The 16493-nt window shown below is 61.2% G+C and overlaps 2 protein-coding genes across 2 annotated transcripts; one reads left to right on the forward strand and one right to left on the reverse strand.

The window, feature by feature from the left end:
- Positions 1 to 162: 162 nt before the first annotated feature.
- MFSD2A (MFSD2 lysolipid transporter A, lysophospholipid) lies at positions 163 to 7902 on the reverse strand. Its single transcript, XM_052698824.1, has 14 exons — positions 7769 to 7902; positions 7538 to 7660; positions 6875 to 6999; positions 4041 to 4164; positions 3846 to 3924; positions 3237 to 3409; positions 3052 to 3142; positions 2476 to 2597; positions 2230 to 2313; positions 1549 to 1632; positions 1326 to 1438; positions 1083 to 1226; positions 833 to 1009; positions 163 to 526 (listed from the first exon to the last, which is right to left on the reverse strand). Exons 1-14 carry the CDS (start codon positions 7856 to 7858, stop codon positions 469 to 471), a joined length of 1587 nt encoding a protein of 528 aa, XP_052554784.1. The 5' UTR covers positions 7859 to 7902; the 3' UTR covers positions 163 to 468.
- Positions 7903 to 11595: 3693 nt separating this feature from the next.
- MYCL (MYCL proto-oncogene, bHLH transcription factor) lies at positions 11596 to 15441 on the forward strand. The gene is made up of 2 exons (XM_052698833.1): positions 11596 to 12222; positions 13951 to 15441. The coding sequence occupies exons 1-2, from the start codon at positions 11733 to 11735 to the stop codon at positions 14505 to 14507; spliced, it is 1047 nt and encodes a 348-aa protein (XP_052554793.1). The 5' UTR covers positions 11596 to 11732; the 3' UTR covers positions 14508 to 15441.
- The last annotated feature ends 1052 nt before the right edge of the window (positions 15442 to 16493 follow it).

Below are 16493 nucleotides of genomic sequence, written 5' to 3' on the forward strand. Positions count from 1 at the left end.
TAATGGTGCCTTTGTTGGTCTGCTGTAGCGCAGGCACTGTGCAAGGAGCAGGGCTGTGAGGTACGGCTGCGGGTGCCACTCAGCTCCTCGACACAGCTCTGCAAGTCCCCCCACTTTCATGTGAATCAATATTAGCAGGTCCTCAAATTCACTCCCAGTTCATTATATACAAATAGCAAAGTTTAATATTTACACCATTAAGTTAATCATCTATATAAAAAACCCAACCAAACAAACAGAACAGCTTCCTGACTTAGTGTCGTATGTACAGAGCGCAGCGGTGAGCTGCCCTTGGCACGGTCACAGTGTAATGTACACTACCACGGCCCGGCCCCGCCGCGGAAGGGGGCTGCGCTCTGCCGGGCCGGGGAACGGCAGCTCCAGCTCCGCGGGTCCATCTGTGTAATGTACACTACGGGCAGCCCGCGGCCCCCGGCCCCACCGTGCTGCAGGCGGGCAAGCTGCGGGTCACACGATGTTGGCCAGCTCTGTGGAGTCCGACTCCGAGCTGCTGTTGCTCTCCTCCCTGCGGGGGAAGAAGGTGTGAAGCACGGCCCGCCTCCATCCCACAGGGCCGCTGCAGCCAACAGGGAACCCCGCAGCCACCGCGCGCAGACCCAGCCCGGCTCTTTAGCAACCAGGGCCGGTTCTGTGCCAATCTCCAACGCTTCACGCCACCTCCCCGGCAGCCGGGATTGGCAGAACCGCCGCTCCTCACTGCCGCCCACAGCTCCCAGACGCGCCCCAGTGGTGCCCAACGAGCCCAGGCCCGACCCGGCCCTGCAGCCCTGGCACGCGATGCGGCCGCCTCTCGGCACGGGCCCACGCCCACCTCAGGTCCTGCAGGGCCTTCTTGTTCTCCCTGCGCTTCTCCTCGTCGATGGGGTACAGCTTGAAGAGGAGCAGGCCCAGCAGGATCAGCCCCACAGGCACAGCCGACACCAGCAGCTTCAGGGTGACGTTCACCTCGCTGGGCTGGGAGCAGCCCCGCGTTTGGTACCCTGCAAAGCTGTGGACGAGCACACGTCAGATGGGAAAACGGCAGCCGGGCTGCACCCCGCTGCCATCCCCACCACACTCACTCCAGGCTGAGCGTGGAGATGCCCAGCGATACCCCAGAGGTGAACTTGGTAAAGAAGACATAGAAGGAGAAGAAGATGGCTTCGTGGCCGCGGGATTCGGGGTGCTGCAGCTTGAAGTCATCTATGACGTCTGGCAGCATGGACCTGTGTGGAGACAGGTGAGCATCTCCCACCAGGACCCCCAGGGGTCACAGAGTGCCCCGCAGAGCCCAGCCCTGCTCTCAGCACGGGGCCTTTGCTCACCAGGGCAGGAGGAAGGCAGCTGCCACGCTGATCCCTGCTGCCACCGCCACGATGTAGGTGATGACGAGGTTACTGTCCAGGACAACCACCATGATGAGGAAGGGGACAGCGGACTGCAGGGGGGAAAAGAAGTTGGGTTGGTCTCCCAGAGCCCTCAGCTGCTGCCCTCAGCCCCATCCTCCCCAGTGATGGCCCCAGCAGGCAGCTCTGTGCATCCACTCACCGAGATGCCCACGTAGACAGCAGTCTTCTTTCCAAAGCGGGTGAGGAACCACTGCCAGAAGGGGATGGTCAGGGTGGCTGACAGCTATGAGAAGGGAGGCTTGTGGTCACTGCCTGTCCAGGGTATGCCCATCAACCTCAGCCCCTCACCCAACACCCCAGGCTTTCACAAGCCACCCACTCCCAAGACTGAAGTAGGCACATAAGGACACTGCAGAGCGCCCCAGTACCATTCCCCTCAACCAGCCAAGGACCCGCCTGCCGTGGACATGGGAAGGAGCCAGATCCACCCCCGCTGCAGCCAGGAGCCAGACTCTGCAGGGCTTGGCACTTCAGACCTCCCCATCCCATAGGACTCCCAAGGAGATGTTGTGTTCTGTCCCAGGCAGTGAACACCGAGCTCCTTTACTCAAGGGGGGGGAAGGGAGATTAGTGGCCAGATTTGGACAAAAGGCCCCCACGGCTCCTGTTCTTCCATCTCTGGCAGCCTTCATGTGGGAACAAAGGCTTTGCTGTTCCTGCCAACCCACCCCGCTTTTGTGACTCCTTCTCTCTCCTCTGCTCCCAAGGGACTTTTGGTCACTGTCCCCACAGCCCTTGACCTCCCTTGCTCCCCAGCTCAGACATGGGATGCTATTGTGTGCATCCCATCCCTTGGGGGGGTCCAGTAGGACATACGCACCATGATGGCCAGGAGGATGTTCTGGAACTCGTTGCGGAAGCCCAAGGTGTAGGTGCAGAAGAGGGCGAAATTGCCCTCCAGCAACTGCAAAGGGAGCAGACAGTGGTCAGGGGAGGACACCCTGGGCACTCTGAACAGACACCAGTGTCCATCTCCATCTACATCCCCGCTCTGCTCCAGATCACTGATCCTGGCCCACCAGGCTCCAGTTTGCCCCTGCTCATCTTCCAACCCAGCCCTCCTCACCATGAAGGCCAGTGAAGTGAAGAGGAAGCCGGTGATGAGTTTGATGTAGGCACCGTGGTTCATCACCAGCTTCAGTCCTCGGAAGAAGGAGACAGGCTCATCCGACTGCAGCTCAGAGGACTCTGGGGAGCAGAATGAGCCCACTGTCAGAGCCACAGACAGCACCCTGGGGAAAGTACCCAAACCTGATGCAGAACAGCACACAGGACCTGGGGGAATAAGGGCAATGGGGGAAAGGAGCCCCCAGCAGAGTCTCAGAGGGTCACTGCCTTGCCCAGGATAAGCCGAGCTGGGTACAGAACAGAAGGGCAGGACCAGAGCCCTGGACTTTGGATATCACCTTGCACTGGGATGCCCAAACTGGCACCACAAACTCAGCCAGCCAAAGCCAAGTGAGAGGAACATTATCTCTGGCAGCGCAGTGAGATGAGCCAGAGATGCTGTGCCCTCCTCCCACAGCACTGCCATTCTGCAGAGCCATCCCAGCTCCTCAGCCCCTCTCTATGGGGCAGGACCCTCAGATGAGACCACAGCTCCTCCAAGAGCCCCACACATCACAGCCCCTCTCCGTCTCACCTCTCTTCTCCCGCACGCCCACCGATAGGATGACAGCACAGAGGATGTAGAGCCCCCCGATGACCCCTGCTGCGACCATGTAGGCATTTCTCTGTGCGAGAGGGGAAGCAATAAGGGAAGGCCTCATCCCGGCAGCCAGTGCTGCCCAGGGGAGCAGCAGAAACCAGCAAGCGCCCTCAGTTTACCGTGTCTGCCAGCGAGCCGCTGTAGTGGGTCATGTTCACATTCCTTATGGCCGCTGAGAAGTTGTTCTCACTCAGGAAGGGGGGGTTCTCAATGCAGGGGGCAACTGCCTTGCCCACAATCTGGCCCTGGATGGCGGTGCCCAGCACAGTGCCCAGCACCTCAACTGTCATACCTGGGGAGACGCACCGGGGCTGAGCTTGGGGCTCTCTGCTCCCCTTGTCAGCAGCAGAGATGAGCCAGCATGGCTCTCCTACAGCTCCACCCAAACCAGAGAAAAAAGCCCTGTGCTATGCAGGGAACATCTGCTGGAAAACCAAGACGGGAGGCGAGGTATGCCTGCACTTGGGCACAGTGCTGTCTGCCTTATAGCAGAGAGGGAGGGAGGACTGAGGAACAGCTCTCAGACTTAACAGGAACGCGTGCCAGAGGAGATAGGAAAGAGGAACAGAAAGACCTGGACCAGCTGCAGCTCAGGCCCTGAACAACACTCCTAGAGATGGGAGATGCAACCCAACAATCCTCTCCCTGCACCTGCACGAGGATCACACCCCAGCGGGAGCAGCAGCGAAGAAGCTGAGCACCGTGCGGCAAGGGGAAGAAGCACTTACGGTAGGCAGTGGCTGAGTCCCTCTCGCTCTGTTCCCTGCTGATGAACATCGTCAGCGCCGAGTAGGGCACGTGGAAGCACTGCAGCGGCACCAGAGAATGGGCTCAGGGCTGCGAATGTTGGCGGGACCTGGACAGAGGTCCCGTCGCCCTGCTCTGTCCTGCCCTGCTGGCCCAGCAGGTAGAGCCCGACTCACCGTCACAAGGGTCTGGAAGATGCAGTAGAAGATGAGATACCACATCACTTGGCCTCTGGAGATGTCTGGGACGAACCAGATGAGGAAGTAGGAGATGACAGCAAATGGGGTAGAGAAGATGATCCTTTGGGAGGACACAGCGTCAGTCTTGGAGGCAGAATTTAATTCCACCGGCCCAGCTCTCCCCACTGCTGTATGGACAGCAGGGAACAGGGCCATGATTCCGGGGACCCCCCGCTGCCCCAAGTGGCCCACCCTGCTGGACTGCGTGCCACAGGGCTGCAGGCAGCACCTCAGCTCTCACAGCAGGGAGGGGAACGGGTTGACTCAGACTTTCGCAAAAAAGCTGCTTCTGCATGAGCAGGCATCCCTGCTGCGATGGAAGGGACTGATCTGCTCCTGCCATCAGCTCCCCGCCCCGACCCTTCCTGCAGGCAGGATGATCCTTGCTCAGCAGGATGCCGTCACTCTGCACCTCCTGGCAAGGGCTGCAGAGCAGCCAGGAGCGCAGTTCCCTGCCCGCACCTCTTGCCCTTGCCAGCACCAGGCCCTCATCCCAGGGTCAGCCCTGCTCAGCTGGCAGGAACAGGGCGAGTCCCAGCCAGCAGCAACTGCTCCTTCCTGCAGCTCTGCAGTGTGCAGCAGGACATGGGGTGCAAAGCACAACAGGATCAGGGAGGGGGCATTGCTCAAGTACCAGAGCTTGGCACTTGGCTGTCAGAACTGGCCAACAGGCAAACAGCGGTGAAAAGCCACCCACTGTGTCTTGACTTCATTCTGTCTTTACTTGCAGACTTGCAAACACCCTATGCTCCGCAAGACACTGAATGGGGGCTGCACTCAGGAACCAAACCAGCAGAGCCGGGCAGAGCCACACAAGGTCAGAGCTGTCTGCAATGAGGGGACAGGGAAATCTTTCCATCCAAGCTGACATACAGGACACAAAGTTAAATTTAAGTTGAGGAGAGCATTGAGAAACCGTATCTCCATGGATGAAGCATGCAGACACATTGCATGGGACGCAGCACACGCACATTTTTCCGCACAGACGTCACCCCGGCGGGGGGAGGAAGGGGGCGCCCAGCTCACAGCCACTCCTCTCCGGCGCCCTCACTGCCACGCAGATGTGAGCCGAGGAGGTCGGAATCGCTCACTGCAGCCCCACGCACGGCGGGAAGCGGCCGCATTGCTGCGGCACCCAGGTGCACGCGGGGCGAGCGTCACCCCCGCGGGACCCCCAGGGTGCCTCCGGCTCCGCGATGGGGCGCCGAGCCCCGCGGCCACGGGGGGAATGACTGGAAGTGACCCGCGGGCGCGGTGCCGGTGACGCGCAGCTGCGCTCATTGGCTGGGAGTGATGGCGTGTTCCTTTGTGCTCGCTTCCCAGTCCGGCGGTTTAACCGTTTGCAAACGGCCGCTGCCCGGAGGAGGAAGGTCGGAGCCGGGACGCTGCAATCAGCAGCACGTCAGGGGAAAGTTTGGTCATCGGAAAGAGGGGAAATGCTGCATGAAAGCAGCGCAGCATGCGGACGAGCTGCTGGGAGGAAGCGTGCCAGGAAGGGCTTCCAAAGAAAGAGCTGAAAGGAAGCAGGAGCTGCCTCGTGCTTTGAGTCAGAGCCCCACGTCAAGCACTTCAGAGCCTGGCAGAAATTCACCCCCGGGATCCCACCGCAGCGTACCGAGGGTTGGGGGTCAGGCGGCAGCCCAGGGCCGTCACCGTGCCCGGGGAAACCAATGCAGCAGCAGAGCTGCAGTAGCTGGGGGCTGCCGGTTTCCCCTGAAGACAGAAATAACACCTGCAGGCCGAGGGGCCCACCATGCCACAAAAGCGATGGCTAATTTTAACAATGCAAGAGCCGTTCGGAGGAATGCAGCAGCTCCATCCCCACCCCTGCCCTGAGATTACAGAGCAGAGCTGCAGCTGAGCACAGCTATCCTGCCCAGCCCCATGCTAATCTCCAGACCCCAGACCCGCCACGCTGCCTACAGGGAGGCTATTTCAGGCCATGCATGGAACCCAGCTTAACCAGGCAGCTGCCTCTGCCCACAGCTATTCACGGAAACCCCCATGGAAACAGAGGGTGTAATTGCAGGGAAAAGCAGCGTGTCTCTGCAGCCACAGCCCCCTGAGCCTGCCCCCTTTGCTCCACTGTGTTTCAGCACCCTGCAGGTTATTTTGGTGAGAGATACACCACACTCAGATATTAGCACCCTACAGCTCTCATCCTGCTCCTGAAGATCGCGGCGCTCGCTGTCCTGCACAGGGACAGGTGTTGATGGACATCACCTCTGAGCCCACGCCCAGAGCCTTTGGGGTTCTGCAAACACACACACCTCCAACTTCCCCTTGCTCTGCACTTCGCTCCCAAGGGCAGCACCCACTCCTGGAGCTGTGGCAGCTGCTCTTCCTGTTCACACCACATCCTTGTGACCATCAGCTGGTATCCCACCTTCCCACATCACTGCGCACACCCTCCCCCTCCCCCCCCAGCTGTAATGCCACCCACTCTGCAGACAGCATGTCCCTGCCACTGGCCACAGACGGGGGACTGCCACAGGAGCCTGCACTCAGCACCCACGTGTGGCACAGGGCACTCCTGCAGGGCTGGAGCCCGTCCAGGTGTCGTGGCACCAGGGTGCACCCAGGGACAGCTTAAGTACAACGGGGTCACAGACAGAGCAACGCTTCTGCCAGCACCCTGGGCTTTTGGGGCACTTGCCACCTCCGCTGGATGAAATAGGCTGCGGGCACATCCTGCCCTGCCAACCTCATCCAAGGGTCACCCACAGCTGATGGCAGCCAGCACATAGGGAAGGGACACCGACAGCACTCACCATGGCATCAGGCGGCCAAAGCGCGTCCACGGCGTCTTGCTGATGAAGAAGCCCACCATGGGGTCTGTGACGGCATCCCACGCTCGCCCCACAAACAGGATGATAGAAGCATAGAATGGGTCAAGCTGCAGGAGTCAGAACCACAGAATGGCTGAGGTTGGAGTCCACCCAGTTCCAACCCCCACCAGAGGCAGGTTGCCCCCCACCAGCTCAGGCTGCCCAGAGCCCCATCCAACTTAGCCTTGAATGCCTTCAGGGACAGGGCACCCACAACCTGCCTGGGCAGCAGTACCAGCATCTCATTGCCCCCAGAGTAAAGAACTTTTTCTTAATATCTAACCTAATCTCCTTTCTTTCAGTGTAAAGCTACACACTCTCCTCCTATCACTGCCAGCCGGCGTAAGAAGCCGGCCCCCCTCCTGTTTCTAAGGGACCTTCAAGGCACAGATGGGCTGTGAGGGCACAGAACCGCGAGACCGTCTCGCTGAGCTCCCAAGAGCCCGCAGCCGTCCCCCCAGCGAGACTCGCCGTTCAGCAGCAGGGACGCGTGGATCCGCGCGCTCCCAATGCGGAGCCCGGCAGCGACTCCCCCCGCAGGACCCGGATCCCGCCGCCCCACACGGAGCCCGACCGAGAGCCGCCGCCTCCGCCCCGTCCCGGTACCTGCGCCACGTCCAGGAGGTAGATCTGGAGGAAGAAGCCCAACGCGCAGCCCGTGGTCTGGTAGGGGGCCCCGCCGACGGCGTAGCACAGCTTGCTGCACACCGACAGCCGCTCCCGGCTCTCCTGCAACGGCCCGCGGCGTCAGGGTCGGGGAAAGAGAGGAGAACCGAGGACGGCTCGGAGTGGGGCCCAGGAAGCCCAGGGGGAAAAGGGAGGGAGACGGCAGCTCACCCTGCGGCGGGGCTGGCGACAGGAAGGCGGCAGCAGCCCCGCAGCCGCGGCCCCAACGCGGACGCGCTCCGCACCGCCGCCCCCAGCCATGCTGCGCGCGATGAATGGGGCGCGGAGCCGCCGCCCGCGCGGCCTTGTACGCGGCCGCCCCACCTCCTGCCGCCCCGCCTCCTGCCTCCGCCCTGCCCCCTGCCGTCAGCCTCCTTCACTTCGGCCTCCCACCTGCCGCCCCCGACCTTCCCTGCCCCCCTGCCCCCCTGCCCCCCTGTCCCTACTCCTTCGCACACCCCTATGCCAGCTTCGTGCTGCCCTGCAAGGGTTCGGGGCAGTGGAGTCACTGTCACCTCCCAGTGCCACCATCATCCCTCTGTGCCACCATCACCTCCCTGTGTCAGGCACCCATTGCTGATGGCTGGGGATCAGCTCCAAGGGCGCCCTGTGCCCCAGTGCAGCCCCACTACAACCCTCCGTCAAACGGACCACAGTGAAGCACGACTGCTGCTCTCAGCCCCCCCAGTCCCCTCACTGCTGACTCTGTGCCATGCGGGCCCTGGTTTGTGGATGGCAGATGGCAAAAAGTCGGGGCACAGGGATGATCCCAATCTTTACGAGCCCGTGCAGGCTACAGAAGTCTCTTCTGACTCAAATTACCCCAATTTCTATGCTTTAGAAGTCATCAGCAGAGAAGCAAGGCAGCAGCTCGTGTTATCAGGGTACCCTGGAAGCACTGGGATGGAAATGAGCGCTCTGATGTATGCGACATTTCAGCATGCGATGTCTTTATCCTAAACCAGTGAATGCAATTCCAAGTCCTCGTGTTGTCATGAAAGTCAGAAGTTTATTTTCTTAAAATCCCAAATCGTGAAACCCCTCGTTGGTGAGGAGCGTGGCCTTTGTTTAAAACCCTTCTGGACACAGAGTGCCCTGAAGGCCTGGCTGTGAGACAGAGGCAGCAGCAGGTGATGGGAAGAGCACTCTACTGCTGCACCTCAGCGCTGCTCAGGGGGCCGGGCTGTGCCTGCAGGACGACGGGGCTTTGGGATGCAGCGTCTGGTGACAGCATCCCATGCAAGGCAATGAGTTTGGCAAGCTTAAATGTCCTCTTCTAGCAAAAACAAAGCCTTGGTGCCATGTCAGCGCAGTGACAGCCACCAGCATTGCTCAGGCCACCACAGAGCAAAGGTCACACTGAGAAGTGCCACAGGATGGGGCCAGCATGGAATTAACCCCATCCTCAGCCCCTGAGCGCTGCTACTGCCACTGCTGCCATCCTGAGAGCTCCTCGGCTCCTGGTGGAGCTCCTGCTCTCAGGCACAGTGCGAGGAGCTGCTCCTCAGTTTTGCTTTGTGCTGAGTCTGTGCAGAAGGGCCACAAATAGGCACAGCCCAGCCCTGCTGTGCATCTGAAGCAGGAGAAGCAGAATGACCGGGATTTGGAGATTTCCTGGAATTAGGAGGATTTTCTCCCTGCCTGGTGTTGTGCAATACCAGGGAGTGGGTAAGATGTTAAACCTTCTGCCAAGCAGATGCCCAGGGGATACTCGCAGCTGTGAAGCAGTCGCTGAGGATGGCACCCGCGCGCTGGCCCTGGGGTCACAGGGGATGGGGACAGGGGAGGGGCACGGGGTCACACTGATAGTGATGGCTCCGCCTCCTGCCTGCTGCCCGTACGTCCCGGTATCACAGGTCAGGCACAGCCCAGAGCTGAGCGTGTGTGAGTGCACCCAAAACCAGACAGCGCTGCTGGTGGTGTCAGCGCCGCTCCCTGTGGGGGGCAGCCCCAGGGCACCTCCAGGCTCAGCACATTGCTGGCACTGCACGTGGGCAAAATGGGTCTGGGAAGGGATAAGGAGACACCGGGGACAGTTTTCCCCCCTGTTTACTGCACTTTGCTGCCTGCTGCACTCAGCATGATTCTGGTAGTGGTGCTTTGTGTGTTCCTGTACCCGTGGGGCCTGAGGATTTTGCAAGGGCCCCATGGCTTCACAGGGGCAAAGGAGACACGTTGCATGGTGGTACGTGGCAGTCCTGCCCTGATCAAATCCATCCCATGGCACCTCAGGCAGAATGTTGCAATGGGGGGTGGGGGACAAGATGCAGATGCGGGTTGGTGGAGGGACTCAGCCCAGGAGCCCCACGGGGATGACAGGGGAGCTGCTGCAGGATGGGAATGGCCAGAGGCGGGGAGCAGCCTGGGGAGCTCTGGGACACCCTTCGTGATGCACTGATGGGAGCCCTGGGGCCAGAACAAAGTCCAGCCCTGCTGTCAGCGGGGATCCAAAGGGCACCCCTGGCTGGGGACTGCCTCGTGCCACCTTGGAGCTGTGCCAGCCGCTCCTGTGATGCAGCCCCTGCAATGCAGCCCCTGCAAAGGGAGCACGGCTGGGTGTCTGTCCAGCCCCGGGAAGCCACCTGCAGCGCTGCGTCGCCAGGCACCCCAATTCTGGGCACCCACTTCTGTTTGCACAGCCCACGAGGAACAGCTCTCATGCGCTCTTTACTGAGATTAAAGGGCTGCGCGGCTGCTCCAGCCCCTTTCGGCGGTCCTCTCATACCCTCAAAACATCCGGAGCTCCTTGAGAACGGGACAAACTCTTGCCGCACCTTGGGAAAAGCTGGAGAGGTCCAGAGGCCTCGGGGAAGGCAAGGAGCCGCGGCCGAGAGCCCCGCATCGGCTCAGCCTGCGGCAGAGACGGTCCTGCGGGTGGGAACGGGGCGCTCAGGGGGCACCGACCCTCCCGCTGACCGCGGGGCACCGCGCGTTCGGGGCCGCAGTTGAAACTCGGCACGGAGAGGAGCATCTCTGCCCCGCCAGCTCCGCGCCCGGCAGGTGGCGTGCGGAGCCCGCGGCTGAGAGCAGCCGGAGCCCGGGGCCGTGCGGCGGGGTGGGGGTGGGATGGAATGGAACGGGGATGGAACAGGGACGGGGCTGGGGATGGATGCATCCTGGACGGGCTGCTCATCCTGGGCGGGGGCTCAGGGACTCAGCCCCCCGGCTCCCAGCGCTGCTGATTGGAGCTGCACATCCCAGGTGGACTTTGTAACGGTCGTTAGAGCTCGAGCAGAGCCTGGCAGCATTTCCACAACGTTTATTACCCTTCTTAGAAAGAACTTGGCAGCAGTGAAATGCAAAGTGCCAAGGATAGGAACTAACTGTACAGGTAGGGCTCTGCTGGCCCCGGCGCTGTTGCCCCCTCGGACGTCCCCAGGCAGCATCTGTGCCCTGTCTGTGCACACTTCATTCCTCGTGTGCAGCCGGATGGTGAAGCTCACATCTCCATAAGCCAACTTTTCCCATGCACAGCTGCATGCTGCCAGCGGGGCCTGGGTGTCCTCAGTCAAAATCCGCCTTGCAGAGGTCCCAGCTCCTCCGTGCTTGTGGATGGGGCTCCTCAAACCGCAAAGTTTCCATGCGGCTGAGGTGCACTGGGACGCAGAGAAATGGATGCTCTGGGGTGCTGAGGCCGATGCTCTCGGTTTCCCCATTCTCACGCTCGCTCCGCGCAGGCGATTTAGTTGGGAATGTGCAAATCCGCGTTAATGGGAAGAATTTGACAATCAAATGAAGCTTTTCTCCGCCCGGCACACGGCGGCAGTGGGAGCTCCGCCGGCTGCAGCGCCCCGGGGCCGCCACGGGCCGACTCCGCGCCCCTCACGGGGGGAAACTGAGGCACGGCAGCAGCATCCCCAGCGCTGAGCCCCCCCGTGGAGGAGGAGGGGGGCGGGGCGACAGGACAGGCCACTCCCCTTATGCAAATATGGAGGCGTCGATTGGGAGCGGGGCGGGCCGGCGGTCTCACATAGGCTATAAGAGAGGGGGGAACAATGCGCCCGCGTCTCCGTTCCGAGCCGCCGCCGCCACCCGCAGCGCCGGGCGAGGTGGGCGCGGGGGGCGCGGTGGGGGCGCGGAGGAGGCGGCTGCTCCCGGCCCCGCCGCCCCCAGGCTGTGGGCCCCCCATGCAGCCATGGAGCGGGATGCGTACCAACACTACTTCTACGACCACGACGCGGGGGAGGATTTTCACCGCTCCACGGCTCCCAGCGAGGACATCTGGAAGAAGTTCGAGCTCGTCCCCACACCACCTCTCTCGCCCCTCGGGGAGCGGCCGGGCTGCTCGGCGGCGGAGGAGCGGGGATGCCCCCCGCGCTGCTGTCTGCCCGACGAACCCGAGTATCTTATCGGCACTGGGCAGCTCTTCGGCAACCTGAGTGCCTTCATTCTGCGGGACTGCATGTGGAGCGGCTTCTCGGCCCGGGAACGGCTGGAGAAGGCGATGACGGAGAAACTTTCCACGGGAACTCCGCGGGCAGCGCCGCACAAACCGTCCTTCGGCCCCGATCTGGGGTTCGGCAGCTCTGTGAGTGACTGCGTGGACCCCGCCGCCGTGTTCCTGTGTCCCCTGGCCGAGAGCAAAGTGCCCCCGTCCTCGGGGTCGGAGGGCCAAAGCGATTCCGGTAAGGGCGCGTCCGGTGCGGGGGCACCGAGTGCGGAGCAGAGCCTTTGGGGCGGCCCAGCGCCAACAAAGGGGACGCGACGCTGCCTCCTGGGGACGGCTCTGTCCCCTGTGAGGATGGGGCCGGGGACGCTCGTGCCTTTTTCCCAAGCTTTTCAGCACTGCTGCTGGCTCGGAACCTCGAGCGCTGCCTCGCATCCTCGGGACAAAAGGCGGAGCATCTCCGGGGGGGGGCCCGGAGCGGGCGGAACATCACCGACGCCAGCGGACGCAGCGCTGCGGGGGCTGTGCCCACCCCTCGGGGCAGCTCCCGTCCGCCCGCGCTGACCCCCGCCGGGCACAGCTCCTCCCCGGGTCGCGGGTTTTCGGGGCTTCGCAGCCCCCCCGCCCCACACCAGTTCCCATTCCCGGGCTCACGGCCGCCGGGAAGTGCTGACGCGGGGCCGTGACCCCGTTAATAAATCTGCCGGCCGGTGAGTCACGGCGAGGGCCGGGCGCTTAATGCCATTAGCAGCCCGGGCGCGGTAAGCAGGTCGCGGGCGTAAGAGGCTTAACCCGGATCCGCGGGGCTGGGGCGGCCGGGGGTCCCGGGTCGGGTTCTGTCGCGCCACGTGGGCGCGAACAAAAAGCAACAGATTGCAAACAATGAGAGTGGCCGAGCGGATGGGCAGCGCCGCGGGCCAACGGGAACCGAGCGAGGTGGTGCTGCTCCGCCAGGTGGCCAATGAGAGGCCCCCGGGGGCGGGCCCTACGGTCCGGCTTTCATTAATGGACGGCGGCGGGAGTTGTGTACGCACGTGGTTGAGATCGGCCGCGTTGTGACAGTGGTGAATGTCGCATTCCGGCCCGCAGCTCGGCTACCGGGGGAGGCTGGCGAAGGGCCGAGCCGAGGCTGTGCCCTGGGGGCCGATGATGCCGCACCGAGCACCTCAGGACCTGGCTTCAGAGCCAGAGAGATGGAAAAGGTGGCATTGCTCTGCTAAGGCGAGAGCAACAGCAGCGCGTGCGAAGTGGGACCACCTCACTGTCCCCAGCCTTCGCCCCGCTGAGCTTTGTGGGGTCAGCTGCGGTGGCACCGGGCACACAGTGGTTTAGCGGCTTTGAATTATTTGGATCTTGCAGTGCTGTCTCTCCCTCCCCCACTGCCCTCAGGGATTCAGAAGGACTGTCACCTCTGTCCCCGCAGCCTGGGCTGAATGGGGGGATGGGCGTCGGGCCGGGCTCTCAATGGGGTTTGTCACTTGTGAAAAGTAACAAGTCACCACGAGAGTGTGGAATGGGTCGGGGGAACAAAGGGCGGCTTTGCCCCCATGTCCCTCATTTACAATTCCAATGGACCGTGAATGTGTCGGAGCAGGGACAATCTTTGGAGTCGAAGCCTCTCCCTGGTCTCCGGGTTCAGCTCTTCCCCTCCCTTCCCCAGGCGGGTGGGCTGGGGCATTGCCTGTTGCTGCTTTGCCCAGGACATGTGTTACTCCTAGGGCAACAGTGAAGGCCCGGCCCGGTTTTGGGGGGTCTGGACACGTGTCTGTAGAGGGAAATCTGCCTGGTAGTGTTGAAAGAGCATTTAAAATCACACAGATACCTTGTGGAGGTCATGGGGTGGCTTTGCAGAGCATGAGAAACTTCGGGGTACGGCAGCGGGGAATGGCCAGGGCTGCAGGGAGACACACGGGCTGAGGGGCTCTCAGATAACGGGGATTGTTTTTTCCATGTCTGTTGTGAACAGAGGGCGAAGAGATCGATGTGGTGACAGTGGAGAAGAGGCAATCGCTCAGCCTGCGGAAGCCGGTCACCATCACCCTGCGTGCTGACCCCCTGGACCCCTGCATGAAGCGCTTCCACATCTCCATCCATCAGCAGCAGCACAACTACGCTGCCCGTTCACCGCCAGACACCTGTGCCCAGCCCAAATCCCTGCATCAGGACGAGGAGGAGCTGCTGAGCGCTGCGGAACCCCCCGCCCCCTCCCACGCGCTGCCTGACCCCGCTCTGCCAAAAGCTGCCCCCGGCTCTGACAGCGAAGATGTGGCCAAGAGGAAAAACCACAACTACCTGGAGCGCAAGCGGCGCAATGACCTGCGCTCACGCTTCCTGGCGCTGCGGGACCAGGTGCCTGGGCTGGCCAGCTGCCCCAAGACACCCAAGGTGGTGATCCTGAGCAAATCCTCCGAGTACCTGCAGTCGCTCATCAGCGCCGAGCGGAGGATGGCAGCCGAGAAGCGGCAGCTGCGGCTGCGGCAGATGCAGCTGCTCAGACAGATTGCGCAGCTCAAGGGGCTCTAGCATGGACCTGCCTGCCCCCTGGCCCCGCAGCCCCACGGTTCCCTCTCGATTTGCACATTTTTGATCTTTGGTTGTTGAACCCTTGCTGCCGGGGGCGGTGGCTCCACGCTGCTCGGTGACTTCAGCCCAGGGGCTCGCTGCGTCTCGCCGTGCTGCTTGTCCTGCAGCTGTTATCCACCACCAGCACTGCAGGAGCTGCCGCACGCGTCCATCCCAGGACGCCCCCATCGACTGCTGCAGTGGGGCGCGCTGTGTGGCTCATGTTGGGATGGGTTCCAGCAGGGACGGCGATGGGGACGTGTGACCCTGACCTGAGCGGTGCCCTGCAGGCCATCCCCTGCTCCCTTGGCTCGGTGAGGCTGTCCCTCACTTTCTTACCACTTCATGCAGTAGTTTGTGTTGGACTTTGTGTTCTAGGAACTGCTGCTGTAACTGCGAGTCTTATACTGGAGGCTGTGTTTTTATACTGTATTTTTGTACCACTTTTTGAGAAGTATTGGTAAAGAGTTTGCTTTTTTATATAAAAAAAACTTTTTTTTTTTTTTTTTCTTTTTGGAGGGGGTGGGGAGCTTCTGCTGTTGGAAGGCTCCATCCTGCTGCACTTTAGGGAGATCAGGAAGGAGCTGATTCCTGCTGGAACCTTGAGCCGAGTCCTGGCAGAGGCTGGTTCCCACCTCGCAGCTCTCCAACCCACCCGTTTGCAGTCACGGGTTCTCCTCGTTTTCCCCCCCAACCCTGCCGCCACCCCTTTGCCCACAGCTGCCTGAAGCCCCCAGCAATGCTTCAGGCGGTGCAGGATTCGGGCTGGAGGAACACCCTGAGGTGCTGGCAGGGATGGCTCTGCTGACCTGCTGAGAACCATTAGTTAACGCTGTGGTTGGATTTAGCACTTTCTTCATTACCTCACACTTCATAAATAAATAAGTTGCAAAGACGGCCTGGGTTGGCGTTTTCCATGTGGGTGGCTGTGGGTTTCCGTTCATTGTGGGTTTCCATTCATCGCACTTCAATGCTCTGCAAAGGGGAGGTGGAGGGGCCAGCAGCCTGGCTGCTGTTTTGGGCTGTCTGGGGTGCTCAGGGCCCAAGCAGGAGTGAATGCACCCTGCACCAGGGCTGTGTTCTTTGTCCCAGCAATTGAAATGTGAGTGGGTACAGCTGATGAATCACCTGGATTATTTTTCCTCCCTTTAAGTGGGTTTATTGGCACAGGGGACAGAGTCTGTGCAGGGCTCCGAGGGGCCTTGGTGTAACCAAACACTCCGTTAATGGGCTCAGGGCATTCTGTGGCTTGCTGCCTTCCATGGGGGCTGCCAGTAACCCTATAGCTGGGTGGGGGAGAATGCAATCTGCCTGCTTCAAGGGGAACTTTGGGCAGCCGTATCTGCCACGTGGATTAAATTATACATATACATGTACTCTCCCCCCCCTTCCCTGAACTCAGTGCTTTTGGGTTTCATTCATAGTGCCAGCAGAAATCTCACTCCGAGTGGGAGGGATGCAGAGTCCTGTCGCTGCCGAGCAGAGCAGTGCTCACCCCAGGCAGCCAGGCTGAAGCAGCAGTGCTCCTGTGCAGGGTCTCACACATCCCTGCTCCCTGCAATATTTCACACTTTCTGCACGCTGTGTTGCGCTGTGTCAGAGCGCTTCAGAGCTGCATTAGGGGCAGCTCGCAGGAACCACAGCTTAAACATGGGGCAGGGTGACCTAAATCTGACACCTCGCCGGCAAGCAGGAAACAAAGCCTGCATGTCCCCGGCCCGGCGGTTTTGTTGTGTGCAGGCCGGCCATTTCAACGAGGTTTGTGGAAAGGCGGACTTTTTCCTCTCATGCTAAAGGATGTGGGACGTTACAGACTTCACTTCTTTTTCACGGCTCCTGTGGCCTGAGCTGACCATCAGCAGTGGAGGAGCAGTGGCAGTTTTGCACGCACCTTTCAGTTCCCCTGCTTAAAACCCTTGTCCATAAGTAAGTACCTACCCAAACACT

Source organism: Tympanuchus pallidicinctus, unplaced genomic scaffold (genome assembly GCF_026119805.1).
Source record: "Tympanuchus pallidicinctus isolate F22 unplaced genomic scaffold, pur_lepc_1.0 scaffold33, whole genome shotgun sequence".
In the NCBI taxonomy this organism is placed as follows: domain Eukaryota; kingdom Metazoa; phylum Chordata; class Aves; order Galliformes; family Phasianidae; genus Tympanuchus; species Tympanuchus pallidicinctus.

Excerpts from the sequence above, each read along its gene's own strand:
- MFSD2A (XM_052698824.1), bottom strand. The coding sequence starts at position 7,858 with ATGGCTGGGGGCGGCGGTGCGGAGCGCGTCCGCGTTGGGGCCGCGGCT. Across the intron at positions 1,633-2,229 it reads ACATCCTCCTGGCCATCATG|CTGTCAGCCACCCTGACCAT; the intron begins GTGCGTATGTCC and ends CCCTTCTCATAG. Across the intron at positions 527-832 it reads AAGGCCCTGCAGGACCTGAG|GGAGGAGAGCAACAGCAGCT; the intron begins GTGGGCGTGGGC and ends CTTCCCCCGCAG.
- MYCL (XM_052698833.1), top strand. The coding sequence starts at position 11,733 with ATGGAGCGGGATGCGTACCAACACTACTTCTACGACCACGACGCGGGG. Across the intron at positions 12,223-13,950 it reads GGAGGGCCAAAGCGATTCCG|AGGGCGAAGAGATCGATGTG; the intron begins GTAAGGGCGCGT and ends TGTTGTGAACAG.